We start from the raw sequence: 21,538 nt of genomic DNA on the forward strand, positions 1-21,538 counted from the left end.
CAGGGCCAATTTTCAATTAACCTGCCTGTATGTCTGTGGGAGGAAACCCATGCAAACACAATTGGAACACAGAAACTCCACACAGTTAATTCCCCAGCCTTGGAATTGAACCCAGGACCCCAGCACCAAGAGGAAGCACTGCTAAACCCTGGGCCACCATGCTCCACATCTCTTGTACACTTATGTCAAAAAGTTTTCACCCCCTTTCAGATTTTTTGAATTTTTGCATATTTTCTCCACTGAATGTGATCTGAGCTTCATGTGCGTCCAGGTGATACAAAAAGGGAGTCTAGGTGAACAAATCCAATGGTTTGGTGCTTCTTTCATTTATTTCACAAAGTCAAACAAAATCCAGTGTCCCTGTGCGCATTTCCAATTCATGACACTCAGTGGCGAAAATATGCACAAAGTCAGAATATCTGAAAGTGGGAGAATACTTTTTCACCAAACTGTATGTTTATTGTGCTGCCCTTGTGGTTTATCTGCTTTTCAAAAACAGTGGACATAACGAGTGAAAGTTATGTCAGAGCTGGCTTGAATCGTCTGTGCAATCAATGTATCTTCCAGCCTAGCCAGGTCTGCTCCCTGAAAGAAACAAGCCTCTAACAGCATAGGCTGTACAGGGCTTTAATTATGTCTTGGTGATTGGTTTAAAACAGCGCTCGATGTGGGTGACGTGTGCTCTGCTTTTAGGTTGATCTTTTTCTCTACTTGCCGTACTTGTAATGTTTACACATATGCCAGCTTACTCTCCATGAGACACTCAGGCAGGGAGAGAGAAGCTGGGGGTTAGAGCACAGGGTCTGACATTTATACAGCACCCCTGGAGCAGATGGGGTTGAGGGCCTTACACAGGGGCCCAACGGAGTAAGATCCCCTGACGGCTACGGGATTTGAACCGGCAACCTTCCAGCCAAAGGCACTGATCCTTAGCCACAGAGCTATTGCTCCGCCCCTGGATTGATTTCACCTGGACTGAATCCAGCTGGACTTATTACACATAGCAAACAGTTCGCTGTCTTCGTTAATCATACTCATACATATTCAAGAATCGGAAACAACTTAAGAAGGCGCACAGCGGAGCTGCTGCTACAGTAGTTGTTAAAAGCTAGTTGAGTGATGATATTATTATTACCCCCCCCTCCCCCCATACGAGTTCTTAGTAAAACAGTTTTTGCGGGCTCTGCGGGTGATAGTTAACTTTTGCCTGTGACGATTCTTAATCTTGGCCAGAAAATATCCATGTTTCCTGTTAAGTTGGAATTCAGTGTCATTTTTGTTGGTGAAAGTGTAGTGTCAGCGAACGTGTTAAAACGTCGCTTTATAAAAAAGGCAATAATAATAATAATAATAATAATAATAGTCACAGAGTGAGTTGAGCACCTTTCTTTTGTTTTGTTTTTTTGGCTGCTGTGTTGTTCAGCTTCCTAAAAGAGAGAGAGAGTGTGTGTGTGGGGGGGCTGGAAGTTAAGTTTCCAAACGTTTTTGGTTTCGTTTCTTGTCTGCACTCTCTGTGCTGCAAATATCGAGGCGAGCTGCGACTCAGAGCCACTTTCTGCGAGAGTCGGACCTTGTCAACAGCTACTGCGACTTCCAAAAACCTGCTTCTCAACATGAACCCTACACGGACTCTACTGCTCTCCGTCATCTGCGCTCTCATTTTGGGTATGTTTCAAAAACGTTTATGGCATTTTTTCCCCCAGGTGCTGCGAATGCATTTTTTTTTAGTTACGGTGAAACATATACTGTTAAGACGGATTATTCCTAAGAACAGATTTTTAGGAACAACGCAGTTTAATAAAGTTGACTTCGTGTAGCTGTTTACGTGGGTGTACAGTATAAACTAAGCGACGTAAAAGAAAGCAGAAATCTCCGGCAAATGACGATTTCTAAACGCACAGGTGTTTTGTCGTTTTAGTGTTGGCCGTTTCCTGCTTCGTAACTCGTGATATATTTCCCTCCCTTTTCTTTCCGTTTGTTTTTTCGTCTTTTAAAAGTCTTTTTAAAGAATAACAGCACAAACGCGTTTGCTGTTAGACGCAGATCTTCATGTAAGTCAGAATTGAAATTCGACAGGAGTCCGCATTAACTCGCATCATACAGTACTTGCCGAACTACTTGTACAATATATATTGCTTCTACGTCGATCGTAAAACTACTGCCACAATATGTGCGTGACCTGTTTTTATGTGTTTTGTATATGCATAACTTTAGAGTTCTGTAATTATACAGAACAGTGTTACCAGATTTATTTAAAGTAGCACCTACAGTACGCGCAAGTTGTAAATATTCTTATTTTTCATTGCCAGTTCGAGTGTCGAGTTACGTGTACCATAAATACTGAGCTTCCAGACTGTTCTACAATGTATACAGCTTGCAATTAGGTAATCTGGGTAAAGGTTACTAAAATAATAAAAGTTGATTAGTTCAGAAACTTGCAACATGAAGTTGGCCGTCAGACATTTACTGTATAAATGATACTACATTTCTCAGTAATTGAAAATGTAACCATGAAGTTATGTCACTCTTAACAACCAACAAGAGGTTTATAGAGTACATGTTGGATTGTCCATATTATACATCATTATTGGCCACTGTGACTTAATAAGTGGTTCATTAATTATTAACAATTATATTGTGTTTTGTGATTGTCGTAAATATTTATCACTGGCAGATTTCCTGCTGAAACTGAGCACTCAGTAATTCCTAAAACAAAGGCTGAACATTGTCATTTTGTGAGTGACTGGGAGACAGCAGCACATGCACCACATCTTATACTGCCTGTGGAGTTTTCTCTTTAAGCAGTTCTCTGTTGGCATGCTTCTGCTTTTTTCTAGGTGGTTCTAGGTCATTTCTTCTGCAGACATACATGAAATCAGAGAATTAAAAAACCTTTGTTACAGGGATGTGATCGTATAAAACAGCATTTTAAGACCAAAACCGGCTGAGCCACTGCCAGCTCATGTCAGAGGCTTGAGAAATATTTTTAGACTAATTGTATGCTTCTGTTAACCCTCAATAACCAGTAACCATGCTTAGCAGTGCCATGGTACCTTATATCTCTAACACACCCCAGTCCTGGGGTCCAGTTAAGCCAGTAGTGGACTTAGTTATAGTTCATTAAGTACTGAGTTGAACTGAGAACTTGCAGACACACTGGGTCTCCAGGATCGGGATTGGGCACTCCTGGTTTAAATACTTTACCCTGTCCTGGTTGATGAGTCCATTTTGAAAGTGACACCAGCAAATGGGGGCTCCCACAGACACGACTAGTTAATGTGGGCGGACTGGTGTTTTGCTGTGCTGCTTGGCTCATGCTTTATTCTCACCGGAGGGGAACCCAGTGAGATGCAGTCCTGGAGGTCCAGAGTCCAGCTGGTTTTCCAGGTCTCTTGAAAATCATCAACAGCTGATGACCATTGAAAATGGTCAAACTGGTCCAATTTAGCTAATAATCTGATCAGTGAGGTCATTAAGCGTAGGCCCAGACTGAGTACTCTTGGTTTAAGAGTATTGTTGCTTTATCTTGAGACTGGTTCATTCTGAAAGTGCCTGTAGCAAACTGCCGCTGTCACGATTAATTTGGCTGGAGTGATACTTCACTGTGCTGCTTGGCGTGTGCTTTCTTCTCTCTGCCCAGCCAACTAGCCTGATTATCTCCAACGTGCTCCACTGCAGCCCTCAAGGGCCAAAGTCCAATAGGTTTTCTGAGCCTCTCAAAACCATCATCAGCCGAAAACCTTCGAAAAGTGTTCAGTGATGCTAATCTTAATGGCCCCAATGGGTCATCAAGAGCTGGGGTGGCATGAAAGCCTCCAGCGATTCCTGACCTTATGAAGAAAATCCTTTCCCCCTTGCAGCATTCAAATACAAACTTTCTCTTTCCAAACCTTTCACATCTCTTTGTTTTGCCTTCTCTTGGGCAAATCGGGCATTGCTGTTTCTCGTTTTGCCCCGGCTCGGTAACAGGGCTGGTGACGGGTCCTCTCACGGGTTGGAGAAAAGGCATGTGACACATGCAACCACCCCCACCCACCCGCCTACCACAGTCTGCACTGTCATCATCCGCCACTTGCCTTACTTCTGCAAGAGTGGCTGAGGTAAGCATCTGTTAGAGTTGATGCAGCGCTCATTGAGAACAGTGGATGCAAGGTCACAATTATCCAGACCCACAGGATCTTCCTTGTAACGCAAAAAGCTGCAGAATCTCTTGGTGACCCCTAACCTACCCAACCCTGCAAGGCTCAAATGCCCTCCAACCCTGCAATTCACCAAAGGCATAGAGGAGATTGGTGTGAAGGGAGGCCTGCCGCTGAAGACGCTCAGAAACCCAGAAATCCATCTCTTGATGAAGACCATTCCTGGTTTAGAATGCGAGCCAAGGCTTTTATGGACACTTCCTGAAAGAATGAAGAATTTCACATGGCCAAGGGCCGGACACAGAGCAAGTAGAATAAATAGATGATTGAATGGGGCCATTGTGAATTTGCAGAGACGACTGCAGGAAGGGCTTTTGGAAGATGAGAAGATACAATTGGGATGTTTAGGAGGGACATGGTTGCAGAAATCTGAATTCCTGGAGGGGCTTCATCCTGCTTTATACTGAACATGATGCCACTTTCCTTAAACTCGATATTATACAAGGTCTAAATATAATAGCCTAGGTTCAGTAAGACCAGTTTGAACCTCAGGAACATTATGGCACTTTTACAGCATCATATTAAGAGAAATGACTTGTACTATGGCTATAGTGGCTCCCACTATGGCTGCCGTCGCATCATCCAGGTGGGGCTGCACATTGGTGGTGGTGGAGGGGAGTCCCCATTACCTGTAAAGTGCTTTGAGTGGAGTGTCCAGAAAAGCGCTATGTAAGTGTAAGCAATTATTATTATTATTATTATTATTAGTAGTAGTAGTAGTAGTAGTAGTAGTATTACTTCTATACAAAATCTAAATAATGTTTCTACTTAATTTATTTTAAAACTTATTGTTCTCATTATTCTCTTTTGGCAGGAGATATGGATCGCAGATAACATCTTTAGTAATGTAGTGAGAGAGAGCACTTTGTGCAGGAATACTGGCGTCACAGGTTGAACGAGTCCTTTCTAAGTTTATGAACTGTATATGCTGTATATACTGTATGAATAATTTATAAATGGTGCACCAAAATGTGGTTAAAAAAGCCGCTGGCACAGGGCGATGGAAACAACAAGGAAGTAAATGTTTGTTTCATATTGCATTTTTAAAGTTTTGCATTGAAGTAATCTTTAGCCCTTCAAAGGGCTAAGAGGAGAAAAGAGGAGGGGAAAGAGGAGAGACTTTGCACTTTTGAGGGCAAATTTAAAAGGAGAAACTTGTCACAGGAAAAGAAAAGAATAAAGAGAAGTGAAGTGAGGTTGAACGCAGATCTGTCATAGACGGGTGGACAAATAGCCAGTAATGAGCAAAGGGAAATCAACAGGGATCTGAAAGAGACCTCCAGAGGAAAATCCAAAATCAAAGGGCCAAGTGATGAAGTGTCTTACCTAAAGGCCGGGAAGATTCTGAGCTGAATACAAGAAATACAAGGTACTGCACTAGCAGGTGACTGCAGTTTACCTACCATTGCTTAAACATGATGGAGACTGAACACAAGTTAGTGGATGTGCAGCATTCCACAGTGACAGGAATGGGGGAGAAGGAGGGGGTGTGGTCTTGTACTTCAGAAACAGCTTTCAGTCACAGGAACGCAGCCTCAAGGAATCAAAGTTCTCAGAATCGATATGGGTCAGACATTGAAAAGATATGCGGTTTGCCACACAAACCACATTCAACCAAGGAGAACGCGTACCCAGAGTTAGAAAGTGCAGGCTCCAATGGATTAATTCTTCCTTTAAGAAATAAGTTCCTTTAAGAAAGAAAACTGTTTTAAAAGAGACTAAGACCCAGTTAAAGAGAAGTAGTTTAATGACTGTCAGCGCCGGTTTTAAAAAGTATATAAAAAATTCTTAAGTCTTGATATTTCCCAGCAAAATGTAAGCTAGAGGACATAGCAGAAACAGAGACTGTGCTTTTCAAACTGAGAACGGGAGGCATTGCTTTACACAAAGGGTTGGTGGAATGTGGAACAAGAGATGCACCCATGTTGTCAAGTGCAGTACGAACAGAAAACTCAACAGGACATGGTGCAGTTAATATAATGCCTGAAAGAGACTGTCACTGGAAATACAATAAAGCACTTGGACTGCCAATGGAAGTGCAAATAGCATTTATTCATCATAAATATGGTGAATGAACTATTAAGGAGATTCTTACTCTAATGTTTAAAGAGTTGTGAATCATAAAACCTGCTTAAAACCCATCAATCAAGATTAAACAAATACCCATCTCTTCTATGCAAACTTTCTTTCCATTGTTTTGGAAGCTTGTTCCAATTTAGGGTCACAGGGGAGCTACACTGGAGTCAGTGGGCACAAAGGGGGTACTGGACATCTTGGACACCAGCCAATGGCAGGGAACACACACATACAGATATGTACACACTCACACCAGGGCCAATTTTTCCAGAATCCATTTAACCTACCAATATTTGAGCTGTGGGAGGAAACAGGAGCACCAAGAGGAAACTCACACAAGCATGGGGAAACATGCAAACTCCAGTGCCAGTAGCACTCAAGGTCCGTAATTGAACCCAGGAAGCCAGCACTCCGAGACAGCAATGCTAACCACAATGCCATTGTGCTTCCCCTTTCTCCTATTGAAATATTCTAATATAAAACTGATTTATAAGAGTCGGTGTCACCTGATCTTGCTTTCAGAAAGGCAGAGGTCTCTGCATTGACCAACTGCAGCCCTAATAAGGACACATTGTCTTTCACCATCACAAGTTATCATTGTTATCATCATCAGCAAGTCGTAAACGTCACAATGGGAAATGAAACTTGTCTATTAGACTGAAACATCTGTCCAAAACGTTTTGATGAGGACATGATACGGAATTTTATACGTAAACATCGAGATGTCTTATCACGCGGTTCAGACTCACCATGTGATATTAGGGAGGTCACCCATTTGACCAATGTGCAATGCAAGTTTTTAATTCCTGGATGGATCACTTTGCACTTAAATAGTGTTAAATTGCAATTGCCATGTGTCTGCCTGCTCCAAGACTTCATCAAAGTCTTTGCAACCCCTTTGCCACTATCTGTTGCTTCCTCTTCCCCCTGCGTATTCTTTGTACCATCTACAAATCTCAATTGTTGGCTAAATATATCGGTTTCTAAATTGTTCACGTTGATCAGGAAGAGCAACAGGCCTCAGATGGATCGCTTCAGCACACGGCTGCTTAGATTGGCCCAAATAGAAGCTGTACTCCTTGTGATAACAAGCTGTTTCGTGTTATCCTGTTCTCAGTCCATGAAGACATTACACCAGTGCATCGATGCATCAGTCCATTGTGCACTGGTTGAAATTTTGAATGTGATCTTTCCAAACATTCTTTTTCATACATTTGGATCAACACACCACGCAACACCACACCCTTGTGTACCCCAGGGTTAGTCATAGAACTGCCCCTGCTGAGCAACTCCCTGGCCTCTTCAGTAGAGATGCTTCTTGTTTGGGTACCTATTATGTGTTTCTTGGCTCAGATCTCTCACTAAAGGTGTGAATCAGAACCTTAACTGGATCTTTTACTTCCAGAGAAAGGGAGGTGTTGTGAAGAATGGGCTTCTGGTGTTTTCTGTACTCTTGCCAGAGTGGAATTGTTAGCATGCTTTGTGGATTTGGGCCTTGATTGTGAAATTGTGGAAAACTGATGTACCATGATTTAAATTGATTTGGATACATGGACACCAGGAGTTACAGTTAAGGTCAGTAAACAATGAATACAGCCTGGATTGATGATGAGCCTCTCAGCTCATTAGTAAGGTTGTATGTTTTGTTATAATGTAAAATAATCCAATATTTACCTTTAAATATTCTTCATTCCAATTCTAGGTAATTGTCGGCACTTGTGCAAGTACATATTATGGGAAATTTTAAGAATAATTAACCATACTTCATTACATAGCCATTAAGATTTTTTTTGCTGCTGTTTTTTTGTGGATGACACCAGATTATCTCCAGATTGTTTTGCTGGCAACTGAAGTGCAAGTTCAAACGGAAAAATCATTTTGAATGGTTTCAAAAGACAATTTCAGTTTCAGCAATGTAGCTTAATGGAAGACCAGTGTCAGTAAGCAGTTTTTTCTACAAGATCAGTGACCCTGAACTGCAATTGCAGATTAAAGTGAAACTCAAACTCTGGCTGGTAAAAACAGTGAAAGGCCATGCGATCCTGTAGTTGTATTTATTGTAGATGCAATTGTAACAGTGTCATTTTCTAGGTATAATACCCCAAAAAAAACAGATGCAAAGTTTAAAATTATTTAATCCAAGACGAATTTCCAATTCTGTTTTCCACAAACAATCGAGAAACGGAAAGAAAAATTATACATGTACTGTATTATAAATAATTATAGAGATAGAGGAAAGGTGTGAGTATAATACACATTATGACAGTTTTTTGTTGAAAATGAAGAGTTAGCTAATATAATAACAATAATAAAAAAATTTAATACCATACTGAAATGCTACAATGTCATTGGTTCTTAGGCAAGCAATCGGAAAATGACATGCCTTCTCAAGGCCTTTATAAGTAAGAGCAAATGATACCACTGTAGAGTATCAAGTGACAGATGTCTGCACTCATCACTATTGGTTCTTGTTGCTTATCCTTCTGGTGGGGCTGGATCAGAACCTCATCTGAATCTTTAGTTATGATGCCATACAAGTTGGCTAGACTATTGCTCCTACTCACTTAACTTGATCGTTTTTTTTTTTTGTGGACCACTGGATTCATTTTCTAAACTTTCCAAAAACAGAACAAGACCACGTAGATGGATGATTGTGGAAAGAGCTGGATGGTTAGGGATAAAGCAGTTCAGCACAGATAAGAGCTTAAAGGTGTTGACATCTTCCAGCCTTGGAAAGCACGATAAAATACACAGCACAAAGCAGGCGTTGTTACAGGAGCAGGACAGTCCAAAAATGCCTTTAAGTAATTCCTTGGTAAAGTTTTGAAAAATCTTGAAATCTTGAAACTGGTGTCTCAGTAAACTGTGCTTCCTCTTTTTGGTACAGAGGTATTGTAGCACAAAGAAAAGAGGAACTCCAGTCGTTTTTCAGAATGAGGCCTTTTCTTCACTCGACTACAAGAAGGAATTGCTGATTCCACTTTTCTTTTAAGCTCTTTACGTGTGTTCTATCCAGTTTGCCACGGGTTTTTACAGTATGTGTGATAGACCGGCTTCCCATTCAGGGAATCTCTGTACTTAGTTCATGTAAGACCACAGAAACCTGCATGCATTCTGGCCTGATGGGCCACTGTGGCTTTGGTATAAGATAAGATCACTTTATTAGCCATATACAATTTCTTGCATTAGGAATAATCACATACCCTAGCTTGCTCTCCATGAGACACACAGTACATAGAGAGAGAGAGAAAGTTGGGGTCAGAGCACAGGGTCAGCCATTTATACGGCACCCGTGGAGCAGTTGGGGTTAAGGTTAGGGGATTTGGACCGGCAACCTTCCAGCCACAGCCACAGAGCCATCACTCCACCCTGTGGAACTTACCTTTTGTTTTGCTTGGTTTACTACCTTCCCAGCTGTTCTTGAAAAGTCCCCTGTGAAATGAGAGAGGGACCAGGAGAAGGATGTCACACAGCCAGAGGAAAAGATACTTCACCAATGGGTTTCAGAGCTCTGTGTGCTGTTGTTTAGTTTTCCCCCAATATACTGTACCACTCAGTCAGTTTTCACAAGCCATTTTAGATGCCTTGTTACTTGTCAGGAAAGATCAGAATCTAACAAAGGGGAAACAACATAGTGGAGAAGATCCCTCTCGGAGCCTACAGTAGGAATATGGGAATTCCCAACTTACATTGCTGCAGCTGTTAAGCTTTAGTGTCTATCACCTTCACTTACAGACTCTTATTACCTAGCAAACTACCCCCTAACTTGAAAGCTTTACAGTAACTACAGAACGTTTTCTAACATTTATACTCACTACTTAATTGACCTTATTTTCCTGCTAAAGCTAAATTGTGCAATGTAACTGAGGAAATAATGACATATACTGCATGTTAATTGTAATAATGCTTTATGAGGTGGAACAAGCAGCATACAGAGAATGTAGCAGGCTGCTTGCCGACTAGTGAGCCAGGTGACCAGAGTACCAGCAAAGCGAAACGTGGGAAACAATGCAAAGAAACTTGAGTTGCTGAAAGTTCAAGCTTAATTACAGAGCCCTGTGCCCTCTCAGGTCTGAGTGTTTATGCTGAGGAATGGGAACAGTTGTAAACTGATTCCAGGTCCTCTGAGTCTCCAGGTGATAACATCACATGCTGCCGCAACACAGCTAGCTCTCCCAGAAGAACAGCAGTCAATGCGAACATGACAGGAATCTTCCTGATTATTTGACCTCACCTGTGACTAATGATTGGCGTCCAGGACTACTTGTTTCTGCTGTCTGTCAGGGTCTCACAGCCCTCCTTCATTCTTTCTATAGCATCTCATGGGTTTGTAGCTTAATGCTCAGTTTATCTCCGTCCAACTGAGTGACAAGCTAAAATGCAGCAGTGTCTCTTGATCCATTCGTCCAAGTGGGAGACAAGTCTCAATGAGGAATGAGAACGCAAATCAGATGGATGAAACCAGGATCGTGGATTGGGATGATGTGACATGGAACGCCATTGTGACAGTGTCGGAATTTTTTTCATTCTTTTCTTCTTGACTTTTTTATTTCCAGTACCAGCAGGGAGACACTTGAAAAGCAGGTTGGATCACCTGTCCAGCAGGGCTTAGCCATAATTAATTAGGCAGCTGAACAATGTTTTTTGTCTTTTTCAGCTACTTCGCTGGCACATGATCAACAAAAGAAAAAGAAGCCGGCTTCCACCATGGTTCCTGCCCAGGCGTTCATCTCCGAGGCTACTGGCCCCCAGCCCAATACGACAACTACCCACCAGCCCAATACGACAACTACCCACCAGCCCAATACGACAACTACCCACCAGCCCAATACGACAACTACCCACCAGCCCAATACGACAACTACCCACCAGCCCAATACGACAACTACCCACCAGCCCAATACGACAACTACCCACCAGCCCAATACCACAACTACCCACCAGCCCAATACCACAACTACCCACCAGCCCAATACCACAACAACCCACCAGCCCAATACCACAACAACCCACCAGCCCAATACCACAACTACCCACCAGCCCAATACCACAACTACCCACCAGCCCAACACCACAACCCCCACAACAGCCCCTCCTATGCCCACGCAACCTGCTAATCTCACACAGGGTACTTACAACGTGACTGGAACAGATGGCAATGTTTGTATCTTGGCTCAGATGACTCTTCGGCTCATGGTGCAATACAAGAATACGACAAACAGCATGGTACTAAACCATCGACACCTATGGATTCACTTGCCTTACAGTAGCAGCTGAACAGCCCCAGGGAGCAGTCTCTATGTTAGGCTCTTGAGAACATGCAGGTTCCTGGACATTTTGCCCACAAAGAGCCAGTTTGTTAACACAGTGCTAAAAATACCTTGAAAAGCTGAGTGTTTAAGACATCAGGTATTTGGATGGGCTGCTTTTGTATATCACTGAGAATACACAGAGTTTAGTTAAAGCTATTTTTACTCCACAAAGAGATATTCTGCCTTTTTCTTTATTTGCTACCCATTGTCCTTTTAAAACAACTGTCACGAGGACTAGACAGTGTTTTCTTTTGATATAGCCAGCAGCTAATTTATATTACCATGCAACTCACATTGCAACCCACTGAAGCTCAGCAGGTGTGAGCCTGGTCAGTACCTGGATGGGAGGCTCCTGGGAAAGCTAAGGTTGCTGCTGGAAGCAGTGTTAATTGGAACTGTGGAGGACACTCATGCTGCTGTCGGTGTGGGTCCTAATGCCCCAGTGTAGTGATGGGAACACTATACTGTAAAAAAAGACACTGTCTTTCAGATGAGATATAAAACTGAGCACTTACTCTCTGTGATCATTTAAAATCCCAGGGTGTTTCTCAAGAAGAGTAGGGGTGTTACCCTGGCATCCTGGCCAAATTTCCCCCTGGCCTTTATCAGTTATGTTCTCCCAATAATCCCCATTTCTGAAATGGCTTCTCCTCTGTTCTCCTCCCCACTGAGAGCTGGTGTGTGTTGAGCGTACTGGCGCATTATGGCTGCTGTTGCAGCATCATGATGGGGGCTGCACACTGGTGGTGGTGGAGGGGAGTCCCCATTACCTGTAAAGCACTTTGAGTGGAGTGTCCAGAAAAGTGCTATAAGAGTGTAAGGAATTGCTCTTATTATTTTACTAATCTAAATTGGGCAAAGGCAAGCATCTGTTTTCGTTGGAGTGTTTAGTTCCTTTCGATAGAAGAAATAACAGTAAAGAAAGAATAAGAGAGGCTCAGTAATGCAATAAATAGCAGAGGGGGATTCAGAAAAGGGAGAAACAGTGCTTCCCCATTAAAATAACCCCCAATTCAGGAGAACATAGGAGCCCAACCTCTTGAGTTAACGATCAGCACAATGTGACATTCGGGGAAGAGAGCATTCACCATCAGCACCTCTCTGCCAGTGGACACCTGCCCCAGAAGTCAGGAGAGTAATAAGGCAGCTTTTTCCAGACATGGTGATATGAAAGTGAAACAAGTCACTGAGGGAAAAGCCTGGGTTTAATTCAGCGCTCACCAGCTCTTTTCTTGTCGTGTGAGGTCAGTTTCTCTTGACAAGATGTCTGACCTGAAGACCAGATCTGAGCGGTTTTAATTGCTTAGTAGGTGAATTTTAAAGAGTATGTTGTTCTTACTGTGCTGCAGTAAGGCATTGTTTAAAAAATTAAGGGTACAAAGCCAGGCCTGCAAAAGATGCATGAAAAATTAAAGCTGGCAAAAGACCAGAATTCCTGCTTGGTATGGAGAAGCTCCTCTTTCATTAAATCATTGATACATTGTTTGCTGAGTGTGGAGTGTTACTAAATGTATCAATCAGTCCCATTCACCAAGCTTAATTCATTTGTAATTAACTCAAGCTAGAGACTTAATTGACAGATGACAAGATATTTAATAGAAACCATGCAGAATAAATTTGAATAAAATGGTTAATAATGCAAACCTTTGGTCCGGTTAATAGTATAAAAAGTGCTGAGGAACTGATAAAAGAAATATCCTGAATTAACTGCTGATTTTCTCCATTTTCAGGTGCAGGGCGTGTTCATCGTGCAGCCTCAACAAACCAGAGCCTCAGGGAACTGCAGTCACACCGAATCCAGCCTCATGCTCAGCTTCCATCAGGGACACATCACCTTCCTGTTCACGAAGGTACGACTAGGGCAGCAGCACAGCGCAGGTTCCACCAGGCCTCTGTGCGCAGGCAGGTTCCACCAGGGATGTGGTTAACATCACTGCCTGGCTTCCCTGCGACTCTGTATTGGATAAAGCAGTAAGAAAATGAATGTATGGATGGATTGTGAAGAATATAACAGCATAAATTAAAATGTGGACAACATTAACAGCTTTAATATTTATAAATATATATATATATTTAAATTATATTCCCCACAAAGTGATCATGGCTTCTGGAATAAAACAGGCTTCTTGATATCAACAGCAGAAGGGCTTTTTAACCTTGTTTGGATCAGCTTCAGGCTTTCCTCAGGTGAAAAGCTTTAGGAGACAGAAAAAAAACTGATTAGTTAAGAACTAAAAAGTATATAGCTTCGTTTTATACTAGTCCATTTTGTTTTCCATAGGTAATTGACTCAAGGGTCTAATCCAGCCATTTCTTGATAGAAGCCAGAGTATGATCTTTGACTACATTGTTGGATAGCTTGTTCTAGACTCCCACAACTATCTGTGTAATGAACTGTCTCCTGTTCTCAATTTTAAAAGCACTTTTATGTAGCTTGGAAAGAGATCTTAGAAGGCCCCAGGCCTTTTCATTTACAGTATACAGTACTTTAGTCTTTTTTGGAAAGCAGATCATAAAACGAACTACAATCATTTGCTCTCAGTCTGTATGCTTTGCTGAAACAGTACGGGATCAGTCTGGCTACAGTCACTGCCACTACAAAGCTTACTTGCAAGACGGTTTCTAAATTAAAATTAAATTAAACCAGCTCTTGAAGCATAAAGCGACACAACCCTGCAAAGATATTTTAATTTAGAAATGAAAAGAACTGCAAGCCAACAGACAGGTGTCTGAGACTGTTGGAGTTGTATTCAAGTTCTGGAACCAAAGATAAGTGCTGGCTTACTGTTAGCACACATGGGTAGGCAGAAAAGGAGGCCGTGGGACTTTGGCCCAAAGAGCTGAGGGAGTTTTAGAGAAGCTGTATGGGCTAGTGATTAGAAGAAATGAGGGGTTGAGAGAGGGAGGATAGGCTCAAAATCAAAAACTGGACTGTGACCGAGGCAGGGAACAAGAGTGACTTTGATTTCTCATTGTTGGCCTGCCTCTCTCCTTTCTCCAGGACAGCAAGAAGAATTCCGTCTTTGTCAATTCTGTTGACGTCAGCCTGAACTACATGTTCCCAAATGCCAAAGGTAGGTCTTCCTCCAGGCTTTGAAGGCGATTTTTCCTGAAATACCTCTGTTTGTACCTGGGTGTCCAAGCAAGCAGTGAAACAGTGAGGAAGTGTCCAAGTGAAAATGATGCAACAGGCAAGCAAGCAGGTAGACAGATGGGCTGTCATGTGACCAGGTGGAAGCCAGGGAGTCAATATTCAGTCTAAAGGAAGTTCTAGAAACGTAGTCCAAGCGCAAGAAAAGTTTGAAACCAGGTAAACACGGGAACAGAGCACCAGGGGAATCCACAAGCAAGAGTGCAAAGCCAGGTTCGTAGCAAGGAAAACACGGGCACAAATCAGGAGAATGATTTGAATTCACGAGTGAAGTTGAAGAGAAGGAATAGTCAAAATACAAGAGGTCAAACAGGAGCAAGGAATGTTAAGTGAAATCAAACTCTTAAGACTGAACGCAAAGCTCTAAGATTGAGTGATCTTAAATAGCTGCAATTTTTATTGCAGCCCAATTAGGCTGCCGTGGTAATTAACTACACACAGGTTGTTCAGATCACCTTCCAGACCATGTAGACACAGCAACAGGCTGATTGACAGGTCTAGTTGAGACTCTGCCAGTTGCTCTGGACATCCCCGCGCGTTCTCCTGCATTCCGACAAGAGCGATTATGACACTTCTGCCCTTAGGTTTTTCACGTGTAAGGAAGTGTAACTGTATTAAATCACCCATTTTCCCCCGAATGTTCCATCTGCTGACAATTTGTTGCCTGACAGGGGGTCTCAATCCTCTGGCAGAGAATAAACCTCTACTGTAACCAGTTATTTTGTGCCAGCAGACCATTATATACCAGCCCAGATCGAGTAATGGGAACCTTATTTGTCTGTTTCACTTCACTTTAGGGGGAGTTAGGCTTAGGGCTAGAAAGCCTGAAGTTCAATTGATCTGGGACACTGAGATGAGCTCTTGTGCTCATCAAAAATATTCTAAAGGATCTTTTATGGCCACAAGTAATCAAGACTTCAGTTTAATGCCACAGCACAGGGTCTGATGTCACCATACAGGGGCACAGGTAAAATATATTTTCTAGAGGGAAGAGTGCCACCTACTGGTCCACAGTCTGACTTTCCTTAAAAGTAGTCCATCCAAATACTGCCGTGCTTAGCTTCTGTTTCTTATAAGATCATATTTCAATTTGAAATGGCTGTTTTGCTGCATCTTTTATTTTTTTTCTGTGCTTTTAGCATGATGTTCCCAGTGCTGCATGTATTACTCCTTACTTTGTTTTTACCATGGCTCAGTACATCCATCAATTTTCCAACTGCTTTATCAAGTACAGGGACGCGGGAGAGCTGCAGCCTATCACAGCAAGAAATTGGATGCCAGTCTATTGCAGGACACACATAGACACAGACACACACTCACCCCAGGGTCAGGTTTGCCAGAAACTGATTAACCTACTAGCATTTTTTTTTGGACTATGGGAAGAAACCAGAGCACCTGGGGGAACGCTCATAGTCCATACAGACAGCACCATCTTGTTATTTCCCATCTTCCTGGGCCACCTGCAGTGACTCCTTGTGGTGATCTAGGAGAATTGCACCTTGTCTTACCACCTTCTATCCTAATCAAAATTCTCTCTCAGGCATTGTTATCTATAGTAATTTTTAGATATTTGTTAACTTTTATCTAATATACAGAACAACTGACACAAGCTGACCCTCCCAATGCTGTATTTGTTGTGATATTTTTCCTTCATCAATAGTAATTATTTAGTGACCTGCCATGCTTGATATTCAATGCAAAGCAAATAATTGTATTTTTTTTTACAGAAACAAACTTTGAAGCTTCAAACAGCTCTGTTGAGCTGTTTGAGACTAGGATTGGACACTCTTACTCCTGCAAGAACGAAACAGTGATTATGAGGCCATACCTTTACCTGGAACTGAGTGAGCAGAAGATCCAAGCTTTTAACATCACCAAAAACACTTTTGGGCCAGGTACTGTACGTTTCTTATAATGGTTAACCATACCATGGAAACTGCTTTAGAACCCTCTAAAACAAAATGTAAGCCAACAAGAAACACAATGAACATATCTGTGAGCTGGCCACCCTCCTGCCATTACTATTGTTTAATTTTCAACAGAACGCAACACAGCGTAGGAGCCAGGCTTCGGAACAGGGAGTTGTTTGTGCTGTCCAATTTTTATCTGACCGTACGTCTGCTTAACTAGATGACCATTTCAAATTGTGTCCAATCTGCAGGTTTTCTCTTGCACTGTGAGAAACTTACAGTAGAGTATAATTCTAAGGCTTGTTTGGAGTGAGGCTATCACTAAATTACAATCTAGAAGCCATTCGGCTATAACTTCACTAATGGAACCGAAATGCAATAAACATTTTTCAGAAATGATAAATTCCAGTGGCAAAACGTTAGCCAATTTGTTACTATGTAGAAGTACAGTATATAGTACTTCTGGATTAGACAAATTGTACACACTAGTTCTTCCCAGTGAACCAAGAGCTACCTGAAACTGCCAGGACATCATGTGTGTTATAAAATGTCCCAGCTGCAACAGACTCTTGACCAGCGGCCCCATAGATATTCTTGATATCATGGAACTAAATTAAACCATCAGATGTTTTGGGCTTGGAGGAGAATTAAGTTCCTGACCCAATTTGAAGTAAAAGCCACCTTTTTAATAAAATCAATATTAAAACTAAGAAGCTCAGCTTTTCTGGGTTGGTCAGATCTGCCACCTGGAGACGGAATGGTAAAAAAGGAAGCAGGTTTCTGAGAGAAAAATTGTAAGTTTAGAGAAGTGAGACTAAGCAAGTGAACTGCCTTGTTGCAGTTAGTGAAGGACATTGGAAGAAGTTGAGTTGGAAGCTCAAAGGGGAGCTTAGGAGAGAGAGAATCTTTATTATCTTACATCAGCAGACAATATTTAGGAAACCCAGAAACAATACACACATATACTGTACATGCACAAAAGAAACATTTGCTCAGCAATGTAATAGCCATAGGTATAAATGAGAACTGAAACCTATTTGTTTTTTAGATTTGGGAAGCCTTTATCTTTATGAGGGAAATAAATGGAGTTAATTAAACAAAGGGTGTGAATAGGCATGGGACAGGGCTGAAAGATCAACACTAAGGATTTTCAGATATAGTCTGACAATGCTCCTACTCCACAGTTTCAGCGGTACCCAGCAAAGGTTAAAGCAAATTTAATAAGACTGATAAAGCATGATCAGCAATGAATGATCAAGCTTAAAATATTTAAGCTTCTTTAAGAAAATAGACGCTGTTGCCCCATTTTGAAAATAGAATCAAGCTCAGTTTTGCCTCAGTGTTTAACTTGCAGTTACTGTAGGATTTTGTTTGTGTTTTGACATTTCCCTTTAACACTTTTCCATAAATACCACTGGCGTGTCTTTTCTGTGCTTCATTGATTTACTGATCAAGTCTTTTCATGTGTAATGGCCATAAATTATTGTTGATCTGGTTTTATTTCCTTGAGCGCTGCTTGGGATGGTACAAATTGAGATAGAAGCGTTCTCAAGCATGGTGAGGAACGACAAATGTCATACACACTGTCCTCACCTAGTCACCTTGTGTCGCTGCAGCTGACAACTGCCCTGCTGACAAGCCCGACTACAGAGTGGCCATCGTGGTGGGCGTGGTCCTCGCCCTCCTGATCATCATCGTCATCATTGTGTACTTGATCGGCCGGAAGAAGAGGACGAGCGGGTACCAGGCCCTGTGAGATCTGTCGCCACAAAGGGGAAACCTGCCCCCTGCCCGGAGACACACCCAGGAAGGCAGGGATCAAGATCTCTTTCTCGGCAGGGCTGATGTATAAAAATGGAGATTGTGTCCAATCTTCAGCTTCCATCATTCTGTGCAAGTTTCCTTTTTATGGCAGTGCTTTACCTGGGCAGTTGACTTTATCAAAGACTCACCCACAATTCTAGGGCTAAGGCCTACTGCACACTGAACAGTATTGCATGCAGATGAACATCCTTCCTTGAAAGGAGATGGTTTGGTTTTGTCCTCCATGTCTCTTATGCAATAGCACCCCCCAATCAACTGCAGTAGACAGGCTTCGTTGTGCGGCCCCCAGGCATGGACTCCCAGTGGATGGCTGTGGTCTTATCAGGTGTGGGATGCATGTGGAGAGACCAGAAGTCTAAAGGGGGTTAATCAAAGGGCTTTCACCTCTTTTCCTTGGAAAGGCTTTCAATTAATATTCATTCTTAATAGCGATCCTTGTTACCTGCTTGAAGAACCTTTTTTTCCCTGTGTTATGATACAGTACATGCCATAACTGTCTAAGTAATTTCACATACTGTATACTGTACTTGCTACATTTGCTCCAACACTATATACGTAATTTTTCTAGGAGTTCCCACACATCAGGGTTCTTGATTTTTTTTTTAGCTTTTCCCCCAGCTCTGCCACTCACAATTATACATATAAAATACATTTTCCAAAGCACCGGTATGATCCAGACTTGTACATTTGAGGTCTTAAAGGTCTTAAACAAGAAAATAAAGGTGCTGTTGCTGCAGTTACATTCAGAAAGCACCTAGGAAGAGAAAGAGAACTTGTACACAATGATGGAAAACGGTTCCCCTGCTTTTTTTCTAAAGAATGTGATTTAGCTCAAGGTGAAGGTTCAAGGTAAAGAGGCGGTGCACCAGTTTCTTTTTAGGCACAAAGGGTCAATTACAGATCTGGAGACCTGGGATCAGGTTAGGTCTTCAGTAAATTTGCCATTGTGGGATAGCTGTGCACAGAAAGAGGGTTTTTGGACAAAAAGAGTGATCTTTGAATTGAGCCAGCACTTTATCTGACTTTAAAACAAGGTATTTTTCTGGTCTGACCCAGCCCTTTCATATTCTCCTATGGCTGAGGAAAGAAGAAATATGTGAAAAAGAAACAGAAATGTTCTTGGATTGTAAATCAGTGTCGTATCCCATGAGCACAAGCCAGGCTTAAGTCTTCTACTGTGCATCTTTAAGATACTTGGCTTGTGAGCTGGAGATACTACTCTTACATCTGAGCTGGATAGCGCCTTTATGAGTCATATAAGACACACAGAGAAGTAAGAGGGGGTATAGCACTTGAAGGAAATAGAAATCAAGTTAAATCTATTGAAAATTGAGATATTCTTATTACCAAAGTGTTCAGAAGACCTGTAAATCAAAACTGAACCTTTTCTCCTCTGGTATTGTAGTTCTCCTCTTGTAATGCTATAGAATACGTTTGTCAATTTTCCTAGAATATTTTGTAAAGTGATAGAGGAGGCATTGCGTGCCCTGAGATTTCTGATGCGATGTCTGTCGGGTATACTGGGGGAATCTATCTTGCTGTGCTGTGTTTCGCATGAGAGATGCAGAAGACATTTTTCCTAAGTTGGTGAAGTGAAACACTGGTGAAGACTCTCGCTGAAGGAGGGAGCAGGTTGATGTATTATACATTTTGGAAGGGGCTGCAAATATGGATATTTGTTAGTTTCGGTCATGTCTAAAACCAGTTATAATGACGGACTTCTGAAAGGGTGTCTGTCAAACCCAGAGCTCAAAGCAAAGGGTTTGAATAAACCTAACCTGCAGGAGAGGACTTTGGCACACGTATTTGAGTTCCTTCTTCATCGTAGTGTCTGGTATCTCTGGTGACAAGCCGTCCAGAGTAGCCTGTCCTGTTGGACTCTGATCACTCAGACCTGTTTGCAGCATCTTCACAGATATACATACGTTGAAGTGAGAAAATATTAAAATTATGGTTTGAGAAGAAGTGTTCTTTACTTTGAACTCAGGACAGATGTCTTCAGTACAATACCAAAGACAGTCAAATCAATTTCTTTTACATTTAAAGGTTGAAAAACCATTTCTGTTTTACAGTTCTGATAGATCCTCTCAGTTGATTTGAAACCAATAATTTTGAATGCTGATATAACTGGTTCTTCCAAAAACAATGCAAATTCTTATTCCTAATTAGAAGTTGGAATGTGTTTTTTTTTCACAGTTTTGGTGGAGGGCACTATTTTTGTAACGCTGTTTGCAATTATGCCGATGAATACATTTAAATAAATATTTAAACTCCAGGCCATGTGTTTCATTGTGAGTTCCTTAAGAGAGATGTGTGATGTTGCTGTACAGAACAGATGGCTGTGATTTGCACTCTCCTCACTTTGGAACGGTCAAACTCACCTTGCTGCTCTGCTCGTTGATGGGTTATTGATGGTACGAGGGAGGATCCAAATTCAGTTGAATGAACCTGATCAGGGGCAGTACCGTGGCACAGTGGTTAGCATTGCCGCTTCCCTGTGCTGGGGCCCTGGGTTCAGTTACTGGGGGGCTTTCTGCATGGAGTTTGCATGTTCTCCCTGCGTTTGTGTGGGTTTCCTCTCGCAGTCCAAACACATACTGGTAGGTTGATTGGTTTCTCAGAAAACTGGCCCTACCTTGCGCCCATTGCTAGTTGGCACAGGCCTCCAGCTCCCCCACAACACTGACTTGGATAAATCCTTCAGAAAACGGATGGATTAAATCTGATCAGTGCTGCTTCCTCGGTTCCTAAATCCCGGAGGGTGTGGATCACCTGGTTTTGTGTTCTGCAGAAGTCACGTTGGGCAATATGAGCTGTATCTGGTAGGTCCATGTAGTGTTTGTGTCCTTCTGTATACCGTTTGTTGCTTCTGCACTGTTTATATCTCTTTTGTTCTTTTGCATCATGCACAGTTAGCAACATTCCCGTGTCCGAGACAAGACTGTGGATATAAACTCAATATGTAGGACGGAACTGCGGCCCTCACCAGGAAAAGTGGAGTGAAAGTGGATGGATGTGGTAAGGATTGTAGTTTCTGCTGATCTTCCACTAGAGGGCATTAGGTTC

At 42.0% G+C, this 21,538-nt stretch overlaps 1 protein-coding gene across 1 annotated transcript; it reads left to right on the forward strand.

Annotated features, from left to right (window-relative positions):
• The first annotated feature begins 1,490 nt into the window (after positions 1–1,490).
• Positions 1,491–20,747, forward strand: LOC148672665 (lysosome-associated membrane glycoprotein 1-like). The gene is made up of 6 exons (XM_088628499.1): positions 1,491–1,665; positions 10,933–11,501; positions 13,318–13,437; positions 14,589–14,661; positions 16,466–16,633; positions 18,265–20,747. The coding sequence occupies exons 1-6, from the start codon at positions 1,614–1,616 to the stop codon at positions 18,402–18,404; spliced, it is 1,122 nt and encodes a 373-aa protein (XP_088484625.1). The 5' UTR covers positions 1,491–1,613; the 3' UTR covers positions 18,405–20,747.
• Positions 20,748–21,538: the final 791 nt, after the last annotated feature.

Source organism: Lepisosteus platostomus, chromosome 4 (assembly GCF_059453375.1).
Source record: "Lepisosteus platostomus isolate fLepPlt1 chromosome 4, fLepPlt1.hap1, whole genome shotgun sequence".
In the NCBI taxonomy this organism is placed as follows: Eukaryota; Metazoa; Chordata; class Actinopteri; order Semionotiformes; family Lepisosteidae; genus Lepisosteus; species Lepisosteus platostomus.